We start from the raw sequence: 17,063 nt of genomic DNA, 5'->3' as shown, positions 1-17,063 counted from the left end.
CAGAAGACACTTTCCTACTGTGCTTACATGTAGGCATAGCCCATTTATGGCTGCCTAAACCAATTTCTATATATTCAACACTGCTACACAGTTAACAGCAGATTAGATTCTCCTGCAGGAGAACAGCTGAGATAGCAGATCCAAATGTGAAGGAGACAAAGACACCACTTTACTTCTCTTACACTTCTACTATTTTACTCTGCTCATTTACCTTCCCCTTCCTGCCTGTTGCCCATCAGCTAACAGTTATTAAGCACCTGCCAAATGATAGGCATTATGGTAAATAGGCACTGGCACACTGAAATGAACACTTAACATTGCTCAGTGAATGGAAGAATCAAACACTGGTTTTTGTGGTGGTACTGCTGGCTGTTCTTATCCTAGTAATGTCATTTTCATTTTCTAGTTTCTTCATTAAGAGAAGGTGAATATTATCATTGTCCTCATTTTCCCTTTAGTTGTGCTTTTAGTTATTCTATGATTGGCAAGAATCACTGCTATTTTTATCCCTTTCCCCTTTCATGTCCTAAGAGGCTCAAAGAAGTGGGTAAACCAGAAGGTTGGTTGAAAACAAAAGCTTCTTTTTTGATCTATTAATTACTCCAAAAGGATTAAATATTCTTCTGCCTTACCTATTTTCTTGATCCTGTAACTAACATATACTGGAAAAAGTAAAGAGACCTCAAAAGAGTTCATCTTTATTAAATATTGTAGTCAATCGTAAGCAATGATGACATTAACAAAAGAACAATCATGGTCATAATATGAACCACACAAACCATTCTCTCTACCATATGTATTTAACACTGCTAGTCCTCTGTTCACATGCTCAGACCTGAATAAATTAGAAGGTGTTTGTCCTTTAGGTGTTAACCTAAATGTCACTTCCTCTGGAAGGATTTCCCGGCTTTCCCTTCTTTTACACACTGAAGTAGATATTTCCCACCATGGGCTCACATGCAGTGGATGTGAGCACTCACAGAGCACCCTAGACATCCCTGCTACAAGAGTCATCGCATCTCATTGTCATTGTTTGCTTCATTAACTGTTTTTCCACTAGAGCATGAGCTCTATGAGGATAGCCACCATGCAAATCTTATTCACCATTTTATCCTCTGGAAAAAACTAAGAATGTTATAAACAGTTGATAAGTGAAGGAAAGAAAGGAAGAAAGAAGGAAGGAAGGAGTTTTTCAAATATTAGGGAAGCCAATGGTTCGGTTTATTTAGTATTCAAAATGCAATCATATGGACAGTACTTTTGGAACTACTTCCGTTATGACTGGGATTTCCCCAACTCCTTCTTGTGCTTATTGAATTGCTGAAAATAATATCAAAAAGTGTTATTTCCTCCTCTGATTCCTCTAGGAGATGCAGACACAAATCATGGAGTCCAAGTGACTTAAGCCAAAGTGGTTCTTCTTGGTTCTTATGTCATTGTTTTGGAGTCAGCCCAGGTATACACACTATACCATCTGCACTGTATCCTAAACATCTCCTACTTTCCCATCTGACTCTTGCTCACATTGTTAGATTCTCAACTCTTTCCCCTGACTTGTCTCCCAAAGTACAGATGATTATCCTTATTCTAAAGGAAGGGAGAGAATGTGTAGATCATCCAAAGGAGTGGCTTGTCCAAACACTGTCTTTTTTTGGCTTTCAAATACATAATGTAGAATTTCATATACCACAATTTGCCCACCGCTCAGAAAATTCAGAATTCTTCTGTAAGTGGCAGTCCAAATTTGAAAACCACAGCTGTTTTTAGCAATTGAGTCACTGCCTTTCAGATGCCAAAAATATCACCTACCATATTCCCCAGGGTTCAAAGAAAGAGGAAAGAGAAAAAAAGCAAAGAACAAGTTGAGGATAAAGGTAGCAGGAAGCTTCTCCAGTCATACAAATTATTATTAAAAATAACTATAATAGTGCTCGCTTTGGCAGCACATACACTAAAATTGGAATGATACAAAGAAGATTAGCATGGCCCCTGCAAAAGGATGACACACAAATTTGTGAAGTGTTCCATATTTTTACTGGAATAAAAATTAAAAAAAAAGAAGAGAAAGAAATAAAAAAAAACTATAGTAACTGAAATAACAATAATATTAGCAATAAGAACTAGCATTCAATAGCAATTAACAAAATAGGGCCTCATATGACTTTCCTAATCTCCCTAAAAGGGAGAGATGATAGTATTCTTAGCACCCTCATTTTATAGATGAAGAAACAAATTAGAAAGGTTAAGTGAATAACCTAAGGTTACACAGCTAAGCCTGAGCTCCCAACCCAAGCCATCCAACTTCAGATCCTGTATTCATTCTATCTCTTATCCAAACACAGTCTCACCATGATTTATCTAACCACTCCTTCATGGATTGATTTTGGTAAGAAATCTGCCCTTTTCCATCACTGTAGGCCTAAGGGGAATCATTAGAATTTCTGTGAGCTTCTCAAAATAGAGTAGAAACAAAGATTCTACTTTTAGCTTTTGGAAGAGGGTTCTAGGTATATACATATTAAAATCTTACTTGGCCCATCTCTAAACTGGTTTTGGAAGCTCCAGGAAAGAAGCTTGGCCAGTCTGTCCCAGTGTGCACCTTGGACTCTGATTTCCAGACCCCCCACCCCCACCCACACAGGACCTCAGGAACAGCCAAAGCAACTTTTTAACTGGCAAAACATGGTGACCCTTCTCTGGTCTCCCAGTCCCCATCTCCCCAGAGCAGACCAGTACCTAGCACATCCTGGGTTGTGGCGAGAGAGATTCTCATCCTAGAGGCCTTAGCAACTGTGTCCAGGCTGTGCAGCCAATGGAAAACCTACCCCATAAATCAAATCTTGGGGAATCTGTGATCCAACAACACCTCCAGCGAATACCCATTTAAGGCAAAATCTGGCAAGAACTTTGTAAAAGAGAGTTGGGAAAAGACAACTAGACAGGGAAGTGAAGGGCTACTAAATGATACAGGGAGGATGAAACTGTGGCAGACAGTATTTTCCAAAGATGACTGCAAAAATCATCTGGTCCTAAAGCTCTTCCAGAATCTTGCGACTCTCCCATCAAAAGGAGTTTATTTCCTCTCTCCTTGAATCTCCACTGGTCTTGCTGACTGTCTCAATGAATAGACTATGGTTGAAGTGAAGCCCTATGACTTTGAGGGTAGGTTAGAAAAGGTGGTACGGCTTACACCTGACTCTCGCTCTTGGGCATCTGACTTTTGAACCTTGATAGGAAACCCAGGCTACATAGAAAGTTCATACGTAGCTATTCCAGTTACCAGCCCAACAAAGGTGCTAGCTGACAGCTGGCATCAACTGCCAGACCTGTGAGTGAACAAGTCTTGTGACTTTGTGGACAAAGGAGAAGATGAGCTTAGCCACTTACTTCAATCTCTGAACATTCTACGGTGCTTTAGAAGTATCCAGAGGCGGAGGGAGACAGGTAGTGCAGAGAAAGGGAAGAATCTAACTCCCAACACCTTTGTCTTAGTTCTGACCTAGAGTTACGTGTTCTACTTAAATAATTACATGTTAGAACCTGCAGTCTCAGTGCCATGTGTTCTACTTAAATAATTACAGTTAGAACCTGCAGTCTCAGTGCCATGATACCACTGAATCATTTTATTTCCAATGACAGCCTTTTGATCAGGTCATTAGATTTGATATCAGAAAAGCCAAAAACATAGGGATTGTCTATCTTGTACACTGTTGTAATACAAACATTTAGCATAGTGCCTGGAACCTAGTATGCACTCAATAAACATCTGTTGGATGGAAGAATAAACAAATGAAAGAAATTTCCCCCCTCCTTTTAGAGAATGATACCTAATATCAGATTAGCATAAAGTGCTTAGAAATTTGCAGTGTTCAATAGATTGATATTCAACTGCCTTCAGTAACGTTTTTTAACCTGCTTAAATCAACTGTTAAATTTTAAAACTGTGAGTTCCTTGAGGGCAGAGACCATGTCTTATTCCATTTTGTATCCCCAGCACCTGGCACTTTGCTTTGTACTTGCTAAGTGCTCAATAAATATTAAATATTTAAATACTAAAAACTAAATGAATGTCAAACAGAGACTGACAGAGATATTTCAAATTATTTAGTTCGCCTAGGCTTTGCCTGGTAGGAGGCAGTGACAGATAACAGATAAGGATGCTGGCCAATGCACCTGATCTCCAGAGGGATCAGACTGGGATGCAGGAGTCCAGAAGTCCTGAGGCTTCCCAGCTGCTAAAACCTTTCGAGAATATGGGAACTCAAAAAGCTTTTGTAATCTGAGCAGGACATTGGTTTGAATACCAAAAAGGGTACTACTTTACCAATCAAGAGTGGTTTTTTATGATTATACTCCAAATATGATTTTCTTTCACAGCTAATTTTATACATGATCCATTTATTCATTTGTCCAATCATTTATTCATTCATCCCATATTAGTGGGGGTCTACCCATTGCTATTTTTCTACAAAGATTTGTTTAATCTGCTCAAGAGATAGGTGAGTGTTCAAAAGGACCCCATTTCCTGGAAAATTGACCTGGCTAGGCAACAAAAGATGTGATCTCACTTTGTAGAGGCAGATGGAAATTATAGATATAAGATCACAATTCAGAATGAACTAATCCAGTGTATTTCAAAATGACTATTGAAAATAGAGATGTCTAGGGGCGCCTGGGTGGCTCAGTCATCAAGCGTCTGCCTTCGGCTCAGGTCATGATCCCAGGGTCCTGGGATGGAGCCCCGCATCGGGCTCTCTGCTCAGCAGGAAGCCTGCTTCTCTCTCTCCCACTCCCCCTGCTTGCGTTCCCTCTCTCTCTTTCTTTCTGTCAACTAACTAAGTAAATAATAAATCTTTAAAAAAAAAAAAAGGAAGAAAGAAAATAGAGATGTCTGGTATCTACCACTCCAGACACATTAAATCAGAACATCAGGAGTGAGACTGCAAACTTTATGAGCAATTTGTGATTTAGATTGCACTCAAGTTTGAGAACTGTTGACCAAAGCTATCTTGCTAATGGGACCTACATGCGACTGCTTAATATAATATAGTTGCCCCCACATCTCTACAAAAGTAAGATGTTACTTGACTGATTCTAAGACACCTAGGAATAGTGTTAATATGGCTCAGATATTTAACACTATTTAGAATAGTATAAACATGGCCGATGCCCCAGACCAGAATTTCCCTGAATAATCATTCTCTCCCTAAACTAGCCTTAAATAAACCCTTGCAAAAAGAAAATAACAAAGTAAATCTATCCTTCCCTTAAGAAACTCACAATTTAGAAGCAAACTCTTACAAAATAGTCATTATTAAAATAGAAAAGCTTTTAAACCCAGAAATGGCACGTTAAAACCGTTCTCAATTTGAAAAACAATAAACAACAATCATCAGCTGTGAAACAGAGCTCTAGACTATACTATTTTTCTACCCTGGTTCCCACAGTGCTGACGTCCAGCTGGGACCCTGAGACCTTTTCCTTGCCTTACCCCCAAACTCACTCCTTCCCAGGAGACTTTTACTCACTTTCTGAATTTTCCTAATCTGGTCAGAGAGTGTGTCTAACAGGCGAGTTTTCAGGAAGTCCATCACCTTGACCACCCGGCCATCAATGTAGCAACTGTAATAAAAATAAAATAAGAATCAGGTAAAATCTTGAGCAGGAGACTACAAATACACTTCTCTAGCCAGAGGTCTCTGTTGCTTGAGGAAACAGCCCAGAGTTCACTGGGCTTTTACATCTTAAAAAGTTTTGACCCTGGATGCTTTTCAAACAAGTAATATGCTTTTTAACTTCTTCATTTCTACCTCCATTTGTGGCCTATATTGTGATTTTTTTTTCAACCTTTGTCACATGAAACTGCATTGCTTGCTCTATAGGAGCTGACAGGAATCTGTAATACAAATTAAGTAATGGGAAAAAGCTTACTTTTCTTTTCCCCCTAGGAAGAGCAATTTAACACCCATCCCATACCACCCCTGCCCCCACCTTAAAAGTAATAAAGGTATGTGAGAGGTTTAGAAAGACTATTCAAACATTTTTATAGGTTTCCACACCTTTCAATAAGGAAACAAATCCCAACCACAAAAATCTGATTTAGTGTAGTGAGTGGGTCTCAAAGGTTTCATCTCCAACTCACCTTGTAGTCAACCTTCTCCGACCACCTCCAGAATAAATGAATGGATGAATGAATGAACAAACAAATAAATAAATCAGATAGATTAAGTCTAGGAGCACTCTCCTAAAATAATAACAAATTTAGCATTCACTGGGTGTGGTGGTGTGGGTTTTGTTAGGTGGTTTAAGTATAACATCAAGTCGTGCTGATACAATGTTGTGAACATTTGACCAAAACAGGTCCGTCCAGCTTTGTGGGGCCCTTCTTTGTGAATCCTTACTCTGAAGACTAAGCTGAGACTAGTCCAGGTTTAGGGGACTTTTATTATCTCAAACCTCCCACCCCCATCTTTACAAAATTCTGAATTGAATCAATTGAATTAAAATAAATGCCTATGACTCCTGGATGCCTTTTCCAACCCACTCAGGTCTCCCCAGCTGATGGCTAATGATAGATTATTTTCATTTTTAATAAGACAACAACCTATCAGTACGTATTATAGAACTGTGTGAAAATTCTTCTTAATATTAAATCCCCATACTAATACATGATGTAGTAGAATGGTTAAAAATTTTTTTTAAGATTTTATTTATTTATTTATTTAGTTGAGAGAGAAAGAAAACACCAGCATGAGGGGCAGAGGGAGAGGGAGAGAATCTCAAGCAGACTCTGTGCTGAGTGTGGAGCCCGACGTGGGTCTTGATCTTACAACCCTGAGATCATGACCTGAGCTGAAATCGAGTCAGATGTCCAACTGACTGAGCCACCCAGGAGCCCCTAAAAAAGTTTTTTTTTTAATTGCTGTAGCTGAAGTGCGTGAGTTCCACCCAATCAGCCTCCCCTTGGCCTCCTTCATCACCTCAGACATTTCCAAAGAATCCAATGTTTAAGTCATTGATATGTTGGAAAACAACATAGGTTTTGGACCCAAAGATATCTGAGTTCAAATTCCAGATCAGTTATTTACTGCCTATATGACCTTGGACAAGATACTTGGCCTCTGTGCGCCTCAGTTGTCTTATTCTTTTTTCTTTTTTTCTTTTGAGAGAGAGAGAGAAAGTACAGGTGGGCAGGGTGAGGAGGTGCAGAGAGAGAATCTCAAGCAGGCTCCACGGCCAGCGCAGAGCCAACTTGGGGTATGATCTCACAACCCTGAGATTATGACCTGAGCTGAAATCAAGAGTCGGCCACTTAACCAACTGAGCCATGGAGGTCCTTTTCTTATTCTTTTGTTGTTGTTGTTGTTTAAGATTTATTTATTTATTTATTTATTTATTTGAGAGAAAGAGACAGAGAGGTGGAGGGAGGGGCAGAAGGAGAGAGAGAGAGAATCTCCAGCAGACTTTGTGTTGAGCATAGAGCCCGATGCAGGACTTGATCTCACAACCTTGAGATCATGACCTGAGCAGAAATCAGGAGTTGGACACTCAACCGACTGAGCCACCTAGGTGCCCCAGTTTTCTTATTCTTAAAAGAGGTGATATATCTACTCAGGATTAACTGACGATTAAGCAGGTAAACCTAAAGTGTTAGGCACATAGTAGGCATTCAACAGCTCTGTTCTCTTCTAATTTCATTTTCAGCTCACAAAGACAGGGTCATAAACAACAGGTTACTGACTGATTAAATTATGTGTGAGTATAGAATCCTTAAAAGTGGAACTAGTATATCAAAGGGTACATAATTTTGAAAATTTTGGTGGTTACTTATATTAGGGAACAAAACAAAATAATGACATGACCTTTTACTTCATTACTGATACAGATGCTAGACTCAGATCCAATAAACATTTATTATGTGCAACACACAGTGCTGAGCATGTCCATTACTTACCACCCCAACCTCTTCCTATTAGTACCTCACTATTAGCATTTCTGATTTTTTAAAAAAAATTTTGATTAGATAGCTTGCTACATGGAATCTAGGTATATCAAAACATAGTAATGTTAAAATTAATAATTCATGCAATGCTAATCTAATACACACTGAAGGACATGAATACTTGTTACTATGTTACATGATTACTAGGCACATGATACAAATGCATCATAATTAGTGTTCTTTTATGTTTTAATCAAATATATTATAGTTCCCTTTTTTCTTTTGTTAGCTCTCAGTAGCTATTTTAAACATCAGAATTTATGAATTTTGCTGGCAACACATATAGTTTAATACTTACTGAGATAAAAATGCCTGATGTACTTTCTCAGTGTAGGATTCCCTGTGAATAACCCCCTATCTCACACACTCCTTAGTTGAGGGTCCTTTTATTACTCCACTCCTTCCTTTTGTCTCTTTTCTCAAGTACTCAGACCTTGGAGTTAGAAAACCCTGGTTCAGTTTCAGCTTTGTCACCTACCACCTATAAGATATTAGGTTTCCCCTTCTTTGAAGTTGGCTAAAAAAAAAACCTCAAACCCACAAGATTCAAGGTACACTGTATAGTCAAATTAGGAAAAATTCTGGGCATATACCCTGGCATGTAAGAGGTATTTAATAAGCAAATTTACCTTCCAGGTTACTTAAAGGGCCCAAGGTGACAGCAACCTAGACTGAAAAGCCATGGGATGAGGTGAGCAGGGGAACATCTGTCTGAAGGAGAGCATGTTCATTCACTGTAGATTTGGAATGAGGGAAGACAGCAAGAATAGACTCTGGATTCCCAGTAAGTGGGAGGCAGAGGGAGAGATGGAGAAAGCTGTGTTTCTATTGCAAAAATTGGGGATTTGAAAAGACCTTAATGGCCATGTGGTCTAAAGCATGTAAGCTTGCTACAAATGACTGAGAAGTGATTATCTAGGACAGAGAACCCATTCTCATATAGTGCTTGTACTGTTCCACTGTACTATAGCTTGAATCCATGGAAGGCTCTTCTAACGAGTCTAAAATTTGCTCCCTCTTATTTTTCACTCAATGGCTGTTTTCTTGGACCAAGAAATAGTCCAACTCCTCCTTCATGTGACACGTGGGGGAGGAATTCCAATAAAAACTTTGGCTTAAGCTTTTTAGAGCCCATTTTTGGCACCATTTTTAACCTAAAAGCCTGGATTCAATCATTCTTAGTTGGTCTCAGGCTATTTCTGTGTACTATGAATTAGATTGGAGCAGGGGAGAGCTCCGGGCAGGAAACCAGTGTGACAAGGTTATCTTATCTCAATAGAGCAGACAAGAAGGGACCTGGGTCATGAAAAGAAGTAAAAGTGAGAGCCTGTGAAGGAAGAACTAATAAAATAAGGCTTCTATAGAGTATAAGAGAAAGAGGAAGGGAATCTCTGATGACCAGGAGCTTGTGAGAGAGGATATCTTGGAGAACACTGATGCCCAGAACATGTAGGCTAGTCAGACTAGGCTTTAGATTTGTTAAAGGAAATGAATGATTCTATTTGAGATATCAAGGACACAGAGAACATCAAGGAGGAAATATACAACAGGTAGTTGGAGATATGAGAAAGAGGTACAAATAAAATTTGAGACAGGAAAAGAGCTGGGTCTTCAGCTTATAAGTAATGAATGAAGCCATGGCTTTAGATGACCTCTCCGAGAAGATAAGAACTTAACAGAGATGTCAGAGACCTTCTAAAATGCTGGTTAAATATGGCCCTGGACATTGCCTCTACATTTGACCCAGCTAAGAGTCCTTTCTTTCCTCACTCTTTTTAATAACCTCAGTCTGAGTCAAATTTACATTTGGATGTCAAAGGAATCCCCATATCGTACTAGAAGCTTCAGCAACTTCATCTGCAACCTTGAATCCACATATATATTATACTATGGAAATATGAACTTTGGTGCGCCACTTTTAAGAGAGGGGTCAATTTAACCATAGATGTGAGTCTGATAATACCTAAGCCTTTTTCTTGGGTACCCTTGGATACTTAACTTGCTACATTTCCCTTCATAAATGTGACACTTTGAAGAAAACATTCAGCGTTGATAATCTGTCGTTATTTGAAAAATTCCTGCCTGTTACAGAGCTTTGGTTCTCTGATAGTGACTGCCTGCGGTAAGAGGCCCACTATATCATTTAGATTTGGACACGAAGGAGGTGGAATAGCCTGCCATAACCATTTGGAAAAAATAAATCATTAAAAATGATGAAGATGGTGATTTCTAACCAAGACTGGGTAAAAGGAAACAGGACTGGATTCCAGCTGACTGTCCAGTGACCTCAGGGCAACTCTCTTTTGTCTTTCTCATTGGGAAGATAAAGATGATTCTTAGACATTAAGCAATCTCTCTAAAGAGTTAATTACTTTAGTAATGGCTACAAAGTGTCAGAAGACCAAATAAATGAGAGAAGAAGGTAAGAATTGAGAGGGGAAAAAAAAAGAAAGAAGAGAGAGAGAAGGCAAATTCATCAATTAGAGGTGCTTTGGCATCTTCCACATAAACCTTGGCAGAATAGTTGGTTCTCCAAACACTTAGACTGACACTTTTAGGTAAATCATAATCCTCCTCCAAGCTCTCTTGAAATTTCAGCATCTCTTAGGATCAAACCACAAGTGGCTGAGTTGTTCAACTAAAAGCTGAAGCCAAGAGAGGCTGTGTAGAAATAACATTTCTGGGAACTATTATAAATGCAATGAGGTTGAAACCTTTGTGTGTGGACAAATAGCCTGTCTGGCTCAATGCCAGCAACCATTATTCCTTCCTCTGCTGGCCTCCAGATTGGCAGGTCATATCAAGCACGCATCTGGGGAGGTGGCAAACATGGCAGAGTATACAAAGTAACTAAAACCTCTTACCAATTCCTTCACCAACTCTCTCTCTTTTTTTTTTAAAGATTTTATTCATTTATTTGACAGAGAGAGACACAGCGACTCTCTTGCCCTTAATATTTATTTCTAGTTTAATACCTTTCATCTTATTTAAATGTTTATTTCTAGTTTAATACCTTTCATCTTATTTTAAATTGTGCACTTTGTTTATTATAAAAGAAATAAGTGTTCATTATAGACAAATTAGAAAACACACATAAAATTAAAATATGAAAAACAAAAAATCACCAATAAACTCAACACCTAGAGAAACCCACTGTTAACATTTTGCTGTATATCTTTTCAGAGATTTTCACAGTAAGTGCACATAAAATTTCCCATAATTAGTTATTTTTAAAAACTTACTCCAAATCCTATTCTACTAGTGTATAAACTTAAAACTGTACCAGCTAAAATTCCCAAGCTCATCCCACAAGGATACTGACATGAGACATTAGAAACTCCAGGTCAAATCATCTTACTCTTATTTTAATTCCATTTTGGCCATTTAGGATCTTCTGCCAGGGGCAGGTCTCACCTCCTTTCTGTCTCTGCCTGCCGGGTTTTAACCCTGATCCTCCTACTCTCCCTTCTCCAGGCCCCTAGATTCAGTCTTCAGGATTGTACTACAATTAGCTACTTATGCCCATTAGCCTCTTAAAGCATTTAATGAGGAGAATTTGTTGCTCCAGGGACAGCTGGTTTTGTTTACCTGGCTCTTTACTTTAAAAGGAAAAACCTTTGCCCCTTATTATCTGACCCCTTCTTTTATTTCAGGTAATTGTATTAGTGCTGGCTTCCCAATGCTCAGGAATTTCCGGACCTATTTTGCTGCCTGCTGCTTTCTGGGAGGAGGGGCAGTCCGCTCAGAATTCTAACATCCAGCCTGCTGACTGGGCAGGTAATTCCATAAAACTGGGGCCTTCCCCATTGAAGGGGGAGAAACTTGGATAATCATTAGAACAACCCTGTTGACCTATAAAACCTATTCTGACACCTTGAAGCCAAACTCTGGAGAGGCTGACTTGAGTCTCTCTAAAGCTTTATACCTTGTATTTGCCTCTCCAAAGGCCCTCATGCTGGGCTCCTACTGAGCACATTGTTCTTCACACTTGCCTTTAGGTTTTCTTTCTGAGGCTACCTTATTCTTGATCTTCTTTGCAATGGGTCAACCTTCTTATCTCCTGTTCTGAACAACTTTGGGCAGGTAAATCTTGGATGAAATGAACACTATTACAAATTTTAAAAAAGAGCCTACAGAATATAGATGTTTCTTTAGCTTTCTTAAACCAGTTCCTATAAATCCATACAGGAGTCACCCAGCTGACTAAAGGGTTCAGGAATTATAAAGTTTTGTACTCTGGGAAAATGTTATCATTGAAAAATGGTACAAGTATAGGTCAGGGTTGCAGGCAATCCCACAGACACATAATGGGTATCCAAAAAATATATTCAATAAAAGCGTGTGTGCCTGAATAAGCTAACCCACAATGTGCCAGAAGGGTGGCCCTGAGGCGCAACTGCTGTCCTAAGGGCCTCATTTATTTGAACTTTTCTCTCTTAATTCCTTGCACACATTGGGTCCTGAGCCTTGAGCCCAGGTCATTTTCCCCCCTGGAACCCAGTATTTGCGGAGACACAATGTTTTTGGCAGAGGCTCAAACAGCTGGCCCTTGATCCTAGCAGTGTTGAGGTGAGCTCTATATGGGAATCAGGGAAGGAGGGGTGTAGGAAAGCCATCTACAGCTCCAGTGTCCAGAGGAGACTCTGAAGAGAGCACCTCTGGGACTTTTCAGAATAGTAGCAGGTAATGGTACCAAAAGTGTGGGCAGGAGCAGATCCATGTGTTTGAGTTCTTAAACAATTTGTGGGACCATCTTTGTATGGAACCAGAAGAGACCCCGAATAGCCAGAGGAATATTGAAAAAGAAAAGCAAAGCTGGCGGCATCACAATTCCGGACTTCCAGCTCTATTACAAAGCTGTCATCATCAAGACAGTATGGTACTGGCACAAAAACAGACACATAGATCAATGGAACAGAATAGAGAGCCCAGAAATGGACCCTCAACTCTATGGTCAACTCATCTTTGACAAAGCAGGAAAGAATGTCCAATGGAAAAAAGACAGTCTCTTCAACAAATGGTGTTGGGAAAATTGGACAGCCACATGCAGAAGAATGAAACTGGACCATTTCCTTACACCACACACAAAAATAGACTCCAAATGGTTGAAAGACCTAAATGTGAGACAGGAGTCCATCAAAATCCTAAAGGAGAACACAGGTAGCAACCTCTTCAACCTCAGCCGCAGCAACTTCTTCCTAGAAACATCACCAAAGGCACGGGAAGCCAGGGCAAAAATGAACTATTGGGATTTCATCAAGATAAAAAGCTTTTGCACAGCAAAAGAAACAGTCCACAAAACCAAAAGACAACCGACAGAATGGGAGAAAATATTTGCAAATGACATATCAGATAAAGGGCTAGTATCCAAAATCTATAAAGAACTTATCAAACTCAACACCCAAAGAACAAATAATCCAATCAAGAAATGGGCAGAAAACATGAACAGACATTTTTCCAAAGAAGACATCCAAATGGCCAACAGGCACATGAAAAAGTGCTCAACATCGCTCGGCATCAGGGAAATCCAAATCAAAACCTCAATGAGATACCACCTCACACCCGTCAGAATGGCTAAAATTAACAAGTCAGGGAACGACAGATGTTGGCGGGGATATGGAGAAAGGGGAACCCTCCTACACTGTTGGTGGGAATGCAAGCTGGTGCAACCCCTCTGGAAAACAGTATGGAGGTTCCTCAAACAGTTGAAATTAGAGCTACCATTCGATCCAGCAATTGCACTACTGGGTATTTACCCCAAAGATACAAATGTAGGGACCCGAAGGGGTACATGCACCCCAATGTTTATAGCAGCAATGTCCAGAATAGCCAAACTGTGGAAAGAGCCAAGATGTCCATCGACAGATGAATGGATAAAGAAGAAGTGGTATATATACACAATGGAATATTATGCAGCCATCAAAAGGAATGAGATCTTGCCATTTGCAACGACGTGGATGGAACTGGAGGGTGTTATGCTGAGTGAAATAAGTCAATCAGAGAAAGACATGTATCATATGACCTCACTGATATGAGGAATTCTTAATCTCAGGAACAAACTGAGGGTTGCTGGAGTGGTCGGGGGTGGGAGGGATGGGGTGGCTGGGTGATAGACATTGGGGAGGGTATGTGCTACGGTGAGCGCTGTGAATTGTGCAAGACTGTTGAATCACAGATCTGTACTTCTGAAACAAATAACACAACATATTTTAAGAAAAAAGAAAAAGAAGAAGAAAGCAGGAGAGGAAGAATGAAGGGGAGTAAGTCAGAGGGGGAGACGAACCAGGAGAGATGATGGACTCTGAAAAACAAACTGAGGGTTCTAGAGGGGAGGAGGGTAGGGGGATGGGTTAGCCTGGTGATGGGTATTAAAGAGGGCACATTCTGCATGGAGCACTGGGTGTTATGAACAAACAATGAATCATGGAACACTACACCAAAACAAATGATGTAATATATGGTGATTAACATAACAATAAAAAATTTTAAAAAAAAGTACAGAATCAGGTACAAAAGTAAATATTCATTTAGAGTGACCAAACAAATCACAACAAGCCTCCAGAAACTAAGAGAATCAAACCCTTTTTTCCTGAGAGCTCTTTCAGCGATTTACCGGAAATGCTTATATAGCAATGCTTCCTGATAGCAACCTGCCCTACCCCTTTCCACCTAGAACATCCTCCAACTCTCACCATCTCCCAGCACTTGTAGGAGCCAAGATAAGTGAGAGGCTCAAAGCTCCAGTCATTAGCCTCATGGCCAATTAACTGTGGGGCATTGATAGTAAGAATGGCAGGGGCTAAGTTACCAGAACCTAACCATCTATAAGCAGTATTTTTTTAACTCAATGTTTGTAAATTGGGAGCTGCCTATACAGTTACCTCATCCTTTCCCTGGCTTTTTTTCATATAATTGTCATTGTTTGTAGCAGAATAGCACAACCAACTTAACTATAATTAAGTTAGTACGTTACTAACTAGGAGAACACAGAAAGAAGAAAGAGGAAGGAAGGAATCTTATATGTATTAAGTTCCTTACTTCCTAGATATTTTACATATGGTATCTCATTTAATCCTCAAGAACACTCCCTGTTTTACAGGTTACAGACTTGTGGCTCACAGAGATAGAGTAACTAGGAAACCAGAGATCTTATATGCACTAAGTGATAGATACCAAACACTGTTCCCTCTCTGTTCTGCCCATGGAGGAGCTGGAGAGTACTGTGTTTACTTCATCTGTCCTGTAATCCAGTACAATTGCTTTCCAACCATCTTTACTCTTGCCTCCTTCAACCATCCTGACCAGTTAAACAATACTGAGCTAAACTCCGATTTCTCTAGAAAACAGAACATTACAACAAAATAAAAACAAAAACAAAAACCTGGGGAGATAAGTAAAGGAATGCAGGTGGTATAGTTTTACTCTGCAAAAATGCTTTTCAAAGTCTTTTAGGAACTATTATATGAAGAAAGGTGGCTCCGTGGTCAAATAGGTTAAGAAATGCTGGGTTAGCACCAAGTTCTACTTCCTGCTATCATGGAATAGCTGATATAAGAATTACCCTTCTGTCACAGACAACTCAAAATCCAACACAAAATATATAAAACAACTGTTTGAAGGAATTAGACAGCAACCAACTCAGGCTACCATCTTTGAAAGAAGGGGAGGGGCACATGAGGTGAGGCCCACACTCACCTGGGTTTGCACCCCTGGGTAGGGTGGAGACAGTTTACTGACCACCAAAATTTTGTGCTCTCCTTCTACAGTCCAGAGCTATTTGTCAAGAAGCAGCTGCGCAGGCAGAACCTATTATTTCTCTGCCACTGTCATGGGAGAGGGGTCTAAAACACTAATAGGGCCAAAGCAATGTGAGCAGAAGTAATACATCACTTTAAGGCTGAAGCTGATGGAGATGTGTATCACCTCTGGGCAGAAATTAAGAAGCCATGTCTTCCGTATAGTCTCTTTCCCCTTTGTCAGATGAATGGAAAGTCTCCAAGGAGAAGTCACAAGATGGAAAAAAGCCTAGGTCCTGAAATGACCACATATAAAGCCATCTATCAGGTATACCAGCATTGGACATGACATTAGTGAGAAACAAACTTCTACTGTTTAGACCACTGAGATCTGGGGGTTTATTTATTAAAGCAATTAGTGTTATATTTACTAATGCAGAGGTATTACAACAAAACTCCATTATGCCAATCAAATTTTTCATCAGCAGTTCATAATAAAGAGGTGTCCTTTGAAAGGAAATGGTCCCTGGTATGAAAAAAAAAGAATAACCTGGAGAACCTGGTTAATTTTAGTTTGAATTGACTGGCTGACTGTCAACAAGGGGCTGAATTCTAACTATGCAAGTACAGTTGATGAGGGAAGAGATCATTCTTATTCTTTTGTATCTAGGCAAACTGAGCCAAGGGTGAAAACAATGATCAGGGCAATTATTAATGACCAAGGAGGACAAGGAATCTAGGGCTTTGGAAGGGAGGTCAATTACTGAAGGTCACACACGAGTAGGTGGCAGCCTTTTAACTTTACATTCAGTATTTTCCCTTAGGTTTCTGGGGAAAATCTGAGTTTTCATTCTGAGGGACAGCTAGTTTGAGATAGATGTATTTAGGCATTCTTACTGTGAACAAAATCACATGTCCTCACTTGCATACATCACATATGCAGGAAAACCAGAGGTTCAGCACTACTTTGCATGTGGTTGCTTATTTCCAGACACTCAGTGTTCACAAATGCATGCATGTGCGTGCGCACGCACACACACACACCCACACACCAAACTGCTTCTTTAGCTCGCCCCCCACCGCTGCCAACATCCCATATATTTTAGTTCCTGCATCTAACTTTTATTCTCAGCAAATTCGGTGTCATAGAGCTATATCTCCTTGAAGTATACTCACTGTGTAGAATATTATACCTAGAGAAAATCTTACCTCAGTATAATTCTTTTCATGACAATTGCCACTTCTTTATTAAAAAAGGGCTGGCTCTCACCATATAAAGCCTTTAAAGAGACTATTTACCGTGAATATAAGTCTTAGTACACACA

The 17,063-nt window shown here is 39.7% G+C and overlaps 1 protein-coding gene and 1 non-coding gene across 5 annotated transcripts in view; one reads left to right on the top strand and one right to left on the bottom strand.

Annotated features, from left to right (window-relative positions):
* Positions 1-17,063, bottom strand: part of HPSE2 (heparanase 2 (inactive)) — a 667,506-nt gene that overhangs the window by 159,152 nt on the left and 491,291 nt on the right. For all 4 annotated transcript variants that reach the window (XM_088019878.1, XM_028098764.1, XM_028098765.1 and 1 more), the window contains one exon: positions 5,529-5,622. In XM_088019878.1, coding sequence (XP_087876004.1) covers positions 5,529-5,622 — 94 coding nt within the window. The remainder of the gene's footprint in view (positions 1-5,528; positions 5,623-17,063) is intronic.
* Positions 1,928-2,034, top strand: LOC114205507 (U6 spliceosomal RNA). The gene has a single exon (XR_003608402.1). It is a non-coding gene; the product is annotated as a U6 spliceosomal RNA (small nuclear RNA).

Source organism: Eumetopias jubatus, unplaced genomic scaffold (genome assembly GCF_037043125.1).
Source record: "Eumetopias jubatus isolate StellerSeaLion01/CBP00866 unplaced genomic scaffold, mEumJub1_p1.0 scaffold_17, whole genome shotgun sequence".
NCBI classification, from domain to species: Eukaryota; Metazoa; Chordata; class Mammalia; order Carnivora; family Otariidae; genus Eumetopias; species Eumetopias jubatus.
The sequence above is the reverse complement of the archived record's forward strand: the minus strand, read 5'-3'. Positions and strand labels throughout refer to the sequence as shown.